This window comes from Phyllostomus discolor, chromosome 4, assembly GCF_004126475.2.
Source record: "Phyllostomus discolor isolate MPI-MPIP mPhyDis1 chromosome 4, mPhyDis1.pri.v3, whole genome shotgun sequence".
NCBI lineage: Eukaryota > Metazoa > Chordata > Mammalia > Chiroptera > Phyllostomidae > Phyllostomus > Phyllostomus discolor.
In genome coordinates this window covers 59905958-59921039 of record NC_040906.2, presented here as the reverse complement: position 1 = coordinate 59921039, position 15082 = coordinate 59905958, and the positions used below count along the sequence as shown (strand labels likewise).

The following is a 15082-nucleotide window of genomic DNA, read 5'->3' as shown; positions in this document are numbered from 1 at the left end:
CAATAATATTCAGTATACATTTATTATTTACCTGTTTATCCTTATTGTTCCTAATGAATTATGAATCTTTGAATTACAAGATTGTCTCTTCATTTTTCTGCCTCCAGAGATCCAGGGGGTTAGTAGACACTAATAAGCCTTTGTTAAGCATCTTTTAACAATATTACTTCTCAGATCTACCTCCAGCTGCTATTTTCTTTCTCTGAAACTATAGATTTGCAAACCTTAAGTAGATTTATCTTTCATAGTTTCTTGTTAAATAGCTGTGAAAAGGCAAAAATTTGCATGAGCATACCTATTAGAGGGAGAGTGCTAAGTAAGGATTGATGGTTTCCTTAAGATACATTGAATTTCCTAACCAAGCATGGCTCAGTTGGTTGAATGTTGTCCCACAAAGAAAAAGGTCTCCAGTTCAATTCCCTGTCAGGTCACATACCTGGGTTGCGGGCCTGGTCCCCGGTTGGGGTGCATGCAAGAGTCAATCAGTTGATGTTTCTTTTGCACATTGATGTTTCTCTTCCTGTCTTTCTCCCTCTCTTCACCTCTCTCTTAAATAAATTTTTAAAAATCTTTAAAGATTACATTGAATGGCCATAGGTCATATGTTTGCATATCAAATACACAGTATTTCACTTCATTAAGATGTGATGACCATTCTCAGAGAGAATGATTCACAGAAGGCTAACTTTATTTCCTCCAAAACTTTTACTTAGATATCTAAAAGTGAAGCACCCATGGTATAGTTTTTTTTTCATTAAAAAAGCATGAAATGTTTGCCCATATTTCCCAATAAATATTTTTAATATACATGTCCATATGTGCAACTGAAAAAATGGTATCCCTCATCTTTGTTTTTCTGAGACAAATTGTAGTATTATTTGCCTGTAGATAGTGGGATCTACCAGCTTCTTAACAGTTCTACCTACTGCTGGAATTGAAATTTTTTTTAATCATTGTTTCTCAACCACTGATACACATGCAATCAGAGAAAATCAGAGAAAGCTTAAATAAGCAACATTTTTTTAAAAATCGGGTATTTATAATAAAATAGTCTTCCAAAAATTCCACTGGATTTTTATATCCTTAAAACCCATTGTAAATGAAAAAATGAATAATGAAAGCATGAAGTTATTTGACAGAAAATAGAAATGCACAGCTGTAAAGAGTTGTGAACCATTGCTCTAGCAACTGTCTAGCAGTTTGTTTCTAAATATCAGTTAAAATAAGTACACTGAAGTTTTATTTTATAAATTAAAGTTTTAATTCCGGGGAAAATAACAATTAAAACACCTTTTTAAATACATCACTTTATATTTACTAAAATCCTATGGAGCAGATAGAATCTATTTAATAGAGCAAGTTAATGGCTTATGACTTATTGACAGTCATATAGGCACGCCAAAGAGTAGAGCCCATGTTTCTCAGTGTTTTGCTTTCTCTGTTAGATGGTGTGATCTCATTCTGTGCTCAACTTTATCTCACCTGTTCAGCATATTGTCGTGAATTCTTTATGAGATTAATATAATGCCAGCGTTGGCCCTTTGTATATGATTTGATATTTTACCCAGGGTATCTGTCATTCTTTTGGGGATATTTTGAGCAAATTAATGTTGTTCATGTAAAATGTTGCTACATTATTCATTCATTGTTGGATATTTTAAGTATCACCACTGTGTACTTTATGGTTTCAGTTATGCTAAAAGAATGCTTAAAGCCATTGCTAATCATTTATTTTGGAATAAGAAACACTTCCCTTTAACTATGGAAGTTATTATGTTAATTGCTATGAACACTGTTTCTACTCAGTATTTCTAGAACTAGCCAGGTTCAGTTAGCTTAGAATAATCTTTCCATGTATAAATTCAGTGCTTGGTTATATAAGGTGTTCAGCTTATGAACTTTATCTTTGTTATTTAACAAACAGGAAAGCATCAAGTGAAGAGATGTATATATAACTCTTGGAAAGAAAGAAGTTTATTCTGTAAAAACATTCTATTGTCATAGCTCTCAGTTTTAGGCAAAATAGTTTTTATATATCACCTAAAAACTATCTTTATAAATATTTTCTCTGCAAGACTGTTCAAATATTATGTGAAGGGTAACAAAATATGTTCTGTGAATGAATGTTCATTACTAGTCACAGTGAAGTTTATGTTGAGGCCAGTTTTGCTGCTTCTACTCTCCACACTATGTTGCTCATCTCTTCATTGCATAGGTACCTACCTGGTGTCTTCACAGTCTATAAAAACTTGCTCTAAAGGTGATTAGTAAGAGACTAGTTTTATTTTTAAAAATTTCATTTTTGTATTTAGAAGAACAAACCACTTATAGTAAAAATTTTTTTCAATTATAAAAGCAGACTTTAGGGAGTAAGAGAGGGTCTGACTCACTCCAAAATCATATCACTTGGTGTCATGGGTTGAATTGTGTTCCACCAAAATTCACTTGTGAAAGCCCTAATCCTCAGTTCGTTAGAATATGACTGTATTTGGAGACAAGGCCTTTAAAGAGGTAATTAAGGTTAAATGAGGTCATATGGGTAGGTCCTAATTAACTCTGACTTGTGTCCTATAAGAAGAGGAAATTTGGACACACAGAGACACCAGAATGCACATGCACATAGAACAGACCATGCGAGGACACAGCAGGAAAGTAGCATCTGCAAGTTGAACACAGAGGCCCCAGAGGAAATCCACCTTGATGACACCTTGATCTCAGACTTCTAGCCTCCAGAACTGTAAGAAAATAACTCAATTGTTTAAGCCACCCAGTCTGTGGTATTTTGGTATAGCAGCCCTAGAAAACTAGTTTACTGAGTAAATGCTTATAGTTTAGTTCTATTTATGTTTGGAGTTGTAACAGCTAACTCTCTGAAGTCTTTCCCCCTGTTAATGGCAATTCCATTCTTTCAGCTGTTCAGACAAAAAAAACCCCATGGATTTATTTTTGACTACTCTCTCACCCACCCAGACTCTTCAACAAGTATAATGGCTCTCTATATAAACTTTAAACACTACATACCACCCTCTCTACCTCAATAATCTCTTGTCTAGATCATTACAGTTGCCTTCCAACTGGTGTCTCTGATTTTACACTTGCTCTTCCACAGGCTGTTCTCTATGAAGCCGCCACAATTACTCTCCTACAACCCAACACAGAGCATGTCACACTGCTTCTCAAAGCCCACTGGTGGGGCTTAGAAATACTGAATGTTCACAAATATGGTGAAAACATAAGAAGAACTACTGAAAGAAATATGTCAAAAATTACAGTAGTCAATGGAAAGACTATGAAAGATTTTTTTTTATTTTACAAATGTTCTATAGTGTGGTTTTATTATTTTGCTAACTCAAAATACTTTTGAAATAGAAAAAAATAGACATAAAAACATGTTTGGCTTCTACAGATAGATCATAATTCTCTGATTTTATACTATATACAATATTAATACCTAGCTTGCCACACAGCACTCAGGGGGCTAATTTACTCAATAAAGAGACTTCAAAAAAGAAAATGAATCACAAACCATGACTGCTCAGCACACACAGGAAGGCACTAATAATAACTACAAAGACAAAAAGAGATCATCTGTAACCCAGGACTAAAATTAGTAATAATGTTGAAGGGAGTTCTACCAAATTATGCTTTCCAGAAGACAGCCACAGGCTCTTCTCTGGAAGGAAGATTGATCACCTCCATTAGCCTTGAAACCAAAGCAAAGACTTTTGGATGAGGGTATTTAATTACAGTGTTTATCTGATCACTCTGTAGTCATTTACATAAACAAGATGGCTTAGAGCACACACATTTGGGGGAGGGGGTGGACAGTAAAGGATAGTATTTGGTGAAGAGTGTATTTTAAGCCAAACAGTCCAATACCATAAGTCAGAATTATTGACATTATATACTGGCGTTTTTAAAAATATAAAAATGTGCAGATACTACCCATTGTATTGCCTTTGGATTGTTGGACTTTCCGGTCTGATAACAGTAATAATAACAACAATGACAATAATGATGATATCTAACACCTACATAAGATTTACTTATGCCAGATCCTGGTGCTTTTACTTATATCAACTCATTTTACCTTTGTAATGACCCTGTGATATTGATTACTATCATTATCCCCACTTTAAGAAAACAAATATAGAGAAGTTAAGTAACTTGTCCAAAGTTGCTCAGGTTAAGTGCATGGATTTGACTTAGCATAAGAAGATTGGCTAAAGAACAAAAGTTCAGCATTCTAAGCACTTTTGTACCTAAAGATGCTTTCTTGCATTAATACTTCCATCTTATGACTAGAGTCACTAAAAATTACTTTGCATGCAATTGACAGAAGAATTAATCCAAACTTTTTATCTCCTTATATTGCTCTCTCTAGTGTTTTTTTTTTCTTTTCCTTTTCTCTTCTTTTTGTAGTTTTGGATTGAAGTTATTTGACTAAGTTCAACAGTATAGGTGAAAAACAGAAAAGTGGGGATTTTCTTCTCATTTTATTGACTTATTTATTTAGAATATCTGCCTTTGATGTTTAAGAACATAAAATCTAAATAGCTAGAGCCTTCTTTGAACCTACAAGGGAAGGGTTGGGTAGAGAGATCTTTTTCTTACTTCCTGTCCCAGCACGTGGCCTCTGAGAACTGTCTGCTGCGATTTCACAGGTCAGAGGTGCGGACCAAGGAAGGAGCAGTGCACCTGTTTCCTTAAGGTAGCAGTTGTCACGTTCACCTTACTCAGGAAACTGTGATGATTTCGTTGTTGGTTGGCTATCCGTGATATCTATGATGTATAAAATATATCTTTTAGATTAAAAATGTAGTTTTCCATTTTGAAATTCATTTACTGATGAGGAATGTAATTAATAAAAGGTAGTCCTGACAAGGAGGCACAGGTGACCAATGTCCACTAGTACACCTGACTCTCCAAAAAACTGTTTTTTTTCTATGAACTCACCATTTTTATAACAACTTTCTTAATATTTTCAGAACAGCACTGTGAGAATGTCAGTGTACTCCTGGGAATGGAGTGACACATTTTGGCATTGTCCTCACTGACACAGTAAAGTCGCTCTGAGAAACAAGCCAGGGCCCTGAGGGAATGGCGCAGACACAAGCCAAGTGAAGGAGGTCATACCAGGCCAGGTTTAGATGACACTATGAGAAACGGGCATCTAGAGAGTGGTGGTGTAGTATCATGATAACAGGGCAGGGCTGCTGCTGGGCATTGTGGGGGGGATATCTTAAAAGAGACAGGTTGTGAAAGGGGAAGCTAGGAAGCCCACACAGTAAAATGTGGATTCCTTAATTTGCTTGGGAGCCATCTCGTTCATCTGGCTATGCTGATAGAAATGGCACAGACTTACATCCAGAGGAAGCATATACTAACTGAAGAGCAGAGGTCTCAGGGTCAAACAGACCTGCATTCAAATCTGATTCTATCAGCATGTATGTCTGTTTCCTCCACCTGTAAAGTGTAGAAATCAAACTATCAAACTAGAAACAAAGTGCCTCATATCATGCATGTGGTGGCTGCTGCAGAATACAGTTAGACTGGAAATAAGACAATGTTAACTAAAGGAAATTCCTTTGCCTACTCCATCTCCCACGGGCTCTATTTATTAGGAGTACAGACCAGAAATCCCATATCCTACCTCATCCTTTCCATGGTACCAGCTAGCTGCTGAGCTGTCCTTTCTAATTTTTAAATGGGCACAAAAATACCTGTCCTACCACTCATGGGAGTGATTTGAGATTGGTTATTGTATCAAAGCATTTTATAACCCACAGAACAATGATATATAAGGTACTTTATAGTGAACATTTACTACATTTCTAGGAATAGTACTGGAAGCTTTACTTATGTTAAGCACCCTTTTAAAGCCTCAACACAACACTGCATACGTATTATAATTGTTTTCGATGTAAAATTTGTTAATAAAAGTTCAAAGAGGCTATGTGATTTCCTAAGTTCATACAGGTCCAAAGGGGCAGAGTGAAGATTCATTTCCATACTACTTCCAAATGGAGGCTTTACTTCTCTTTCCACTCAGAGCTCCAGATTTATTAAATAAATAAGATGGTGGGTGGCATTAATAAAAAAGGGAGGGGGGTTGGAAATCCCTGAATGATCTGCCCCTTCTGCAAAGCTGACAAAGAAAACATCCTGATAAAATCAGTGCTTGTATTTTAGGACAGACCACCTGAAAACCTCAGGCTTTTATACATTTTTAAAATAGTTTTTATGTATTGAGTATAAAGTAAAAAAGGAAAAATAGATCCTTTAGATAAAAAAATATGGTATGCCATCCCAGCCAGATCCAAGCTTAGATTTCTTTTAAGTTCCATTCCAGCCATATTGCAAACATATACACAAATCACAAACAACACAAAAATAGGAAAAATATAAAGACTTCCTTTGTTTTTGGAAAATAGAATGGGAAACAACAGAAAGTTCTCAGAAATACAAATATTGTTTCATAATTGCTAACATGTCCTTTAGACATTAAGATAGATTTCTGTTTATAGTCTTAATAATTGCTAATAATCTCCTTTAGGCATTGAGATATACTTCTATTTATAATTTTAATACAGCTATATTTTTACTCTTTATAAAAATAAGGTCTCCCAATAAAAACAGGGTATTTTACCAAACTAATCTATAATTTCCATCACTAAAAATGTAGGTATACATCCCAATTTCTAATTTCTTAGAACATTTGGCACAATAGGTTTGAGTCACTGGAATGAACAATTGCTCAGGAAAGCAGCACTGCCTCATTCAGGATGATCTGGTAGTCAACATTCATGTTCCAGTAAAATGGAAATTTCGTGAGCAGAAACATTGAGTTCCTTGAGAACACATCAGTGAAGAGAATGTTTCTGAGCAGCTTCTGAGAAAATTACACCTTAACCAGTTAGTCCCAGATCTGGGGTCTTCACTCCTTTTTACAGCTCTGCCAGACACAATCCCCTTTTTAATCAAGTTATTTGTTTTATTGCTGTTGAGTTATAGGAGCACCTTATATAGTTTGGATATTAATGACTTATAAAATACGTCATTTTCAAATATTTTCTCCCATTACAAAGGTTGACTTTTCACTTCGTTGATTGTTTACTTTGCTATCCAAAAACTTTAGTTTGATGTGGTCCCACTGTATATTTTTGCTTTTGTTGCCTGTGATTTTGATGTTATATCCAAGAAATCTTGCTAAGACCAATGTCGTAAAGCTTTCCCCTCTGTTCTTCTAAGAATTTTATAGACTCAAGTCTTACATTTAAGTCTTTAATCCATCTTGAGTTGTATGGTGTAAGACAAGGGTCCAATTTTATTTTCTTGCAGGTGGATATCCACCATTTGTCTTTTTTTTTTTTTTTTTTTACCATTATGTAGTCTTGATGTCCTGATTAAATATCATCTGACTGTGTATATGGGGGGTTATTTCTGGGCTCTCTATTCTGTTCTATTGTTCTATATGTCTGTATTTATGTCAGTACTGTAGTCTTTTGATTACTGAAGCTTTGTAATATGTTTTGAAATCAGAAAATGTAAGGCATTCGACAACTTTGTTCTTCTTTCTCAATATGGTTTTGGCTATTCAGGATCCTTTGTGGTTCCATATGAATTTTAGGATTTTTTTTCCTATAAAAATGCCACTGGGATTTTGATTCAAATTTCATTGAATTTGTAGGTGACTTTGGGTAGTATGGACATTTTAACAACACTAAGTCTTCCAGTACATGAACACTTTTTTATCTTTCATTTATTTGTGTCTTCTTTCTTTACTTTCAGCAATGTTTTATAGTTTTAAGGGTAGATAGATGCCTTTCACCTCCTTGGTTAAATTTATTTCTAACTCTTTTATTATTTTTGATGTTATTGTAAATGGGATTATTTTCTTAATTTCCTTTTCAGATTGTTCATTGTTAGTGTAAATGATTTTCACCTGTTGATTTTTGTCCCACAACTTTGCTGAGTTCGTTTATTCTACCAGTTTCTTGTGTGCAATCTTTTAGAATCTACTCTTTTCCTCATTTCATAACTTCTTTTTTATTTATTAATTTGCTTTCTAATTAAGAATGCATGCAAGAAAAACAGTAAAATCTACAAAAATATCAACATTTAAAAAATTCTCCCTTTAATTTGATGGTGTGATTCAATATAGAATTCTAAGTTCAAAGTAATTTGCCTCGTATTGTTCATAGTATTTCTGAGAGAAAAGTCTGATGTCATTCTATGCAGTCATGTCTGTGTGTATGCAGTATTGCAGGGAGGATTTCCGAAATGAACAATAGTTAGTGCCTGTGTTTTCAGCTCCAGCTCTTACTTTACTTCTTTGTTGAGTGTGAGCCCTTCTCTGAGTCCAGAACTCTTTGGAATTCTACTGGGTGGGCCAGATCCCTCCTCCACTGTAGCTGGTATTTAAAAGTGGATTGCCTAGTTTCAAATTCTGGCTCTGAATTTTCTAGCTTGTGTCCCCTTGGCCAAGTCACTTGTCCCTCTTTATTTTCATATGCATAATAGTAGTATTTTAAGGATTATAGGTACAAGTACTATTACTGCTATTATTCTTCTGTTCGGCTTTTTTAAACATCATGCTTTTCATATTTCATTGGTTTACATATCTCTTTTGCTGATATTTCCAGCATGTTTATTTTTATACTATTCCTTTGCTTTAATGAACTCTGGGTAATGAGAGAAAAGAAGTATGTGAGTTCAGTCCTTTTTAAGTCAGAAGAAGATCTGGTTCTCAATTTTAGAAAATATTCAGCAATTTAATGGCTTTAGTGTTATTTCTTTTAAAAATAATTTATATTTTTAAATAAATTATTCTCTTTTTATGCATATAGTAGTATCTTTAGTATATTTTCCCAGTGATCTAATGACCCAGAACCAAAAACAGGAAATTTTTTTCTGTAGATTCGTAGCAATAGTAGCAAAACTCTTCTAATGCTGTTTAAAGTTTAAATCTCTTGAAGCATTGAAGTAAAACCTCTTTACAGCACTGGAAGTAAAATGAAAAGAGCATCAGCATGTGAGAGAAGGCCTAGTGTTCTCTTCGTGTTACATCAAGGTGAAAGTTAATAGTTTTACTGCATTTTGTGAAAGACTGAAAAAGTGAACCAGAATTAATACTAATAGTGATCATGATACGATAGCAGCCACAGTTTCAAAACTGCCTAAATACATACCAGGCAATTCATATATATCAAGTTACTTAATCTTCACAATAGAACGCTTGAATAATTTGCTTATGGCCACACAGCCAGTAAAGAACAGAGCTTTCTGACACAAAGGCCTGTCTTCCATGACTACATAGGGCCAATTTGGGACTTAGGAACCTATAGCTTTGAATAGCCTGCATTGATAAAAGTCTATTACAGCATGTTAGGTACTTTCATTTCCCTTTTGCTATAGCTTCTCCCTCTGTAGTCATAGAGGTCATTGCAGCTACCCGTGGTAGCTAGTGCTTGCATATCCATTCCCTTAAAATCCTGTCACCAAGTTTCTCATTGGAACCATCTGTCTTCTTAGAGGCTCAGCTCTGAGTGAGCTCAGCTGGAAATCCTCTAACCTCCCTTAGTGAGAGGAGGAACCATGCTGTCCATATTGCCAAAGTCAGGTGGATCTTCTTGCAATAATAGACACTCAAGTGTGAGTGTTCAGTAATGAGTGAGTAGTGGTAAAGAAAACAGATTAAGTTCCTGATGTTGAAGAGTAACTGTTGCTTAGGCAGAGAGATTTACTAAGTAGAAACTGGAAGATACTTTCCTACAGAGGTAATGCTAGAAATGGTAGGTAGGTCCTACAGTTCTGTTAATTCCACTATAACTTCGGTACAACTAATTTTCATCTTATGCAGCATATGTGGGTTAATCTGGAAGCCCAACCACGATTTATAAAATGTTTCTATAAGAAAAAGTTTTCCGAAAAACTAATACTAGGATTGTGAACGAATTTTTGGAAATAAATCACTTGTAAATTGAAGTTAACTTTCTAAAGCTTTTAATTTATTGGTCACCTTTTCTTGTGTTTTCTCATTGATTAATAAAGTTATAAAGAACATGAGATCAGAAACTATTTTCTATTACATAATAATATCACTCTTTCTTATTCTCTCTGCTGCTATCCCCACCCAGCAATTATTATGGTTTCTTATGTGTAGTAGATACTCAAAAACTTATGTGTATTGATTGTTCTATATTTAATAGAATGGCTATCACTCAGAATAAAAATAGTATGTCCTTACTGGTTGTACCAGTCTGCAGTCCCACCAACAGTGCACTAGGGTTCCCTTTTCTCCACAACCTCTCCAACACTTTTTGTTTGTTGCTTTGTTTATGATGGCCATTCTTACCGGTGTGAAGTGGTATGTCATTGTGGTTTTAATTTGCATCTCTCTGATAGCTAGCAATACTGAGCTTCTTTTCATGTGCTGGGATGGGAGTAAAAGACAGAAAACTGTATTTGAACAAAAATTAAATTAAAAAAACCCTACACTCAAGTATTATCTTAAATACTGGGTGGGGGGGGGGGATAGTATGTCCTGAGATATCTGGACTTCAAACTAGCTTTAATTTTGAATCACATAGCAAAGTTATTAATGATCTTTATAATATGAATTAAATAACTCCAACTTCAGTGATATATTTTTATAATATTAAAAAATAAGTAAACTATAATCATAGATTTGGATGTTTAGGTTTTTTTTCCCTATTGACTTATGATTTAGGGACAAATGGTCATTTTAAAGTCTAAAAGGCATGCCAACTTGGAAAGTCCCCAAAGCCCTGTGTTCTAACCTTCACTTTAAAAAACTTTCTTTGACTGGGACAGAGAGGGAATGACCTCTTCCCAGGAAACACTATAGAGTGGTCTAGTGCCCTGGAAATACATCTCTTCTGCTTTCTGGAAATGGTCTATCCCAGAATAGTGTAGGATGACCTAACCTCTTATCTCTTAGTTGGAGGAAGGTCATGACTAGGGAAGAAAGACATATTCCACATTTGCTTAGAGTACAATGACAAAAAAGATGCTTATTTCACAAACTGCATATTTTGCCTTTTCAGATGTAACTGTGTGGAACCCCATAATCCCAGCAACGACACACTAAAGGAATGGAGGGAGTCCAATGTTTCTGCCTCTGACATAATTTGGGAGAACCTAACTGTGTCAGTAAGTGAGACATTGAAAAAAAGTCATATTTTGAATTGCATTATGGTTTGGGGGCTTTTGTTAACATTGTGAGTGAATTATCACCACTAATGTAAATTTTTCTGAATACATACTACTGTAAAAGTATTAGTTTTTTTCTTAATTTTACTTGTTTTAAGTATTCATCAGTAAACTGAGGTTTTCTTTCACTATTAAATTTTTCTAATAGTCAGTAGGCCTGAATTGCTCTACAAGCACACATACACAGCACAATGTGAGTAGACTAACTGAAGGCATATTAACTAAGAACGGTGTTGACCTACATGAAACCAAATGGCAGAATTAAGTTGGCTTTCTGTGTAAAGAAACCCAAACTCTTTTACTTTGCTCTGTAATACTGCTCCAGCTGTTCAGAATATGCTGATGGTGAGGGGCTGTTTGTTAGTATTTTAGTGTAAATATTGAAGTCTTTGGGAAGAACAGAAGTCAATCTATTAACAAAATTCTGGCACCTCCTTCAGGAAGAGATTTCTTAGCTGTATTTTCTTCTTAACTCCCACTCAGGAAAGAGGATTGCAACATATTTTGCACCTTAAATCCTGTCCCTTTTAAAAACTTTTATTTTGCTCATTTCGGTTTTGTGATTATTTTCTCTCACAGCTATAGTTCTCCATTCTTCTGAATCTGTTGTTATGCTTGTACACTTATTTTTTCATCTGTATTTGCTTCCCTTAGCTTCTGTTTAGTCAAATCTCACAATTGGAAAAATTGAAAGGGGTCTTCTTTTATAAATATTTTAAAAAATCTGAGTCATTGTAGTTTCTTTTTTATTCTCCTCAGTTATAAACATTATGATCCAAAGAGTCTTCTATTTTACCTACTTGTATAAGCTCAAATCCCATTGTAACATCAGCATAAAACTGTGTGAATTCTAGTTCATTTTATGAAACATATCATTTTAGTAAGTGAGACAATTAGTGGAACAAAGAAATGTTTTTTGTTTTACAAATATACAACTCTAAATGTGATTTTTTAAAGTTGAGGTACAATTAATATGCAGCATTATATTAGTTTCAGGCATACAGCATAATGATTCAATATTTGTATATATTACAAAGTGATGACCATAATAAGTCTAGTTAACATCTGTCACCATACATAGTTACAGAATTTTGTTTCTTGTGATGAGAACTTTTGAAGTCCACCCTCCCAGCAACTTTCAAATATAAAAAGGATTTTTGTAAGAGCACTTGACCTATTGCCTATATTGTCAGTTTTCCTCATTAAATGTTTTCTTTAGAATCAAAATCAAATTATTTACACTCTGTTTAAAATCCAGCCTTGACCTATCTCTTACTACCTTTATTTTTGCCCATGTAATTTTCTTTAGACTAAGCCCTCACTCATCCATGTAATGGATAGCCGCTGATGACTACGCCATAGTTGATCCATGCAGCGGTGTATCTTCTGTCTATATTTTCTTTTTCGGAAATGATAAGGATATTCTGTCTAAAGAATCAATTCAAAATCTCCTGTAGTCCCATCTCCAAATTATTTAACATGATAATTTACTCTATGTGCTATATATTTTCTGAATAATTTAATACTAAATAATAATATTCATTCAATATAGCTGCAAGACTCACAGAACAATGCATCTGGCTTGCCATGAGTTAATTTTCGGTATTAGAAGTTTCAGAGTTGAGCAGAGAGTACAGTGAACAATATTTTGCAGTCAAAGTTTATCTAGCACCGTGTTTAGTTTATTTTTAAAGTTCTGTCAGAAATTTTCATATTTTTTATAGTTATGCAGTTTTGCATTAGATAATGGCTAATCTTGACCAGAAATAGCCTTATCACCAAAAGGAATGCTACATAGTGAAAAGATTTTACAATTTTTAAGTCAGTGAAAACCATTGAGATTCTTTTGTCTTAATTATTATACCAGGACTTCTTATTTAAAAATTTTTTATACCACTGTTTTTAAAAAAGCATCATCACAAGTATCACCAAAACCATTTTACTAATAAAGTTCTGTGCTAATGGCTATTATAACTACTTCATAAAGATAATAACATAACATTTACTTTGTATAGTAATTTGACAGATTTTTTAAATTGAATTTTTACACATCATGATAGTTATTACCTTGCTAACTCACCAGGAGCAAAGAACTTTAGCTTTCTTTGGGTCTCCCAAACTGTTGTGTGCATAGTAGTGTTCCCTAAATATTTAATTATTATTTTGAAAAGATAGTCTTATATCACAAATGTACCATTTAACATGTCTTGTTTTTATTTATTTTTCAGCTTTATTGAAGTATAATTGACAAAAATTATTCACATTTAATGTGAATATGAGGTATTCCTCATAAAGTTTCCATACATGTATGCATCATGAAGTGACTACCACAATCAAGCTAATTAACATACTGATCTCTCACATAGTTGCCTTTTTTTTGTGAGAACAGTTAAAATGTACTCTTTTAGCAAATTTTGACTAAATAATATAGTATCATTAAATATAGTCACTTTGTGGTGGATTAGGTCCTCAGAAACTATTTATTTTGCCTAACTGAACCCTCGGGCCCTTTGACCAGTACTTCCCCATTTTACTGCTCAGCTTTTCCACTACTCTGTCTGGTAATTGCTATACTGGTATCTCTGAGCAGGAACAAGAGAAGGAACAAAAAACCCTCAAGAATTCATTTTTGGTACTTTATTTTTCACAGAGTTTGAGAAAGGGAAAATTAAAGCTATAATTAAGACCTGAGGGATTTTTCTTTGGTTTTTCAATTAGCCAAGTTGTTGTGCTCTGTATTAGCTTAATATGAATAATTGGAATTCAACCTTAGCTAGCAAGGAAGGTATTTGCAGTTAGATTAGAAAAGGGGAAAGAATTCTTTCCGATAATTAAAAGGTGTACTAACAAAATTTCTTAAGAATCCTAGCCTTAGGGGTAGCTGCCCCAACTAGATTTACTGGTTGGTTGTTTTTTCTTGGATAACAGTGTAGTTATCTGTTGTTTATTCTAGAATCTTTAGAAAGTATTTGTTTTCTGTTATACAGGGACTCCAGAGGGCCTGAGGCATTGTTCAGTAGGTGGACTCTGTGTTGGTGATCGATCTGTCAGTCTGTGTTTTTCTTTAAGCTCTCTCTGTACCATGGCACGATTTCATTTCTGCTCTGTTCCAGAATATCTCTAGGATTGATGAGGTCACTGGTTTATTTAAACAATTATTTTCTCTGTTTCAAAATAAAAATATCTCAGTAGTCTAATCTTTAAAATAAAATAAGAGACGCCAAAATGATTTTAAAAGAAAATTTTCATTTTCTAAATGTTAGTGTTTAAACTGCTCAGGTTTTCTTGGACAAAGAGAATTTTTTTGACTTTGCTGCCACCTCATGGCCAAGGCAGTAATTAGAAATGATCCTCCAGGACTTACAAAAATATACACCAGGAAAAAAAAGACTGTGGAGAAGTTGTGCTAAATATGATCTTGGTCCTGTGCATAGAGTAACATCTTCTGTTTTGTTCTGTGATCTGAGTTCGAGCCCAATCTTTGACTCACAGTTTCATTTCAATAATAATATTGGGTTAGCCAAAAAGTCCGAATGTATTGTTCTATAAAATAAAAGACACATTTTTCATTTTCATCAATAACTTTATTGATTTTGATATTTTGAGTCTGTCAGCTATTTTGAGTCTGTCACCTATCTCCTGTGTGATGTAACATTGATTGTTCTCAATTAATGTTTCAATTTGATCGCTATCAACTTCAAATAGTCTACCCACCACAGAGCATCATCATCCAGCAAGAAATCTGCAGCACAAAATTTTGGAAATTACTCTTGACACATTTGATTAGTCACAGCACCTTCTCCATACACTGGACAAATCTTTTTTGCATTGCAGCTGTGTTTTTACC

At 34.2% G+C, this 15082-nt stretch overlaps 1 protein-coding gene across 13 annotated transcripts in view; it reads left to right on the top strand.

Annotated features, from left to right (window-relative positions):
• SLC4A10 (solute carrier family 4 member 10) overlaps positions 1-15082 on the top strand; it is a 277108-nt gene that overhangs the window by 223108 nt on the left and 38918 nt on the right. For all 13 annotated transcript variants that reach the window (XR_003684369.2, XR_003684370.2, XM_028508732.2 and 10 more), the window contains one exon: positions 11070-11175. Coding sequence is in view for 11 of the 13 variants with exons in the window: in XM_028508732.2 (XP_028364533.1) it covers positions 11070-11175 (106 nt within the window). In the remaining 2 variants the exon portion in view is untranslated. The remainder of the gene's footprint in view (positions 1-11069; positions 11176-15082) is intronic.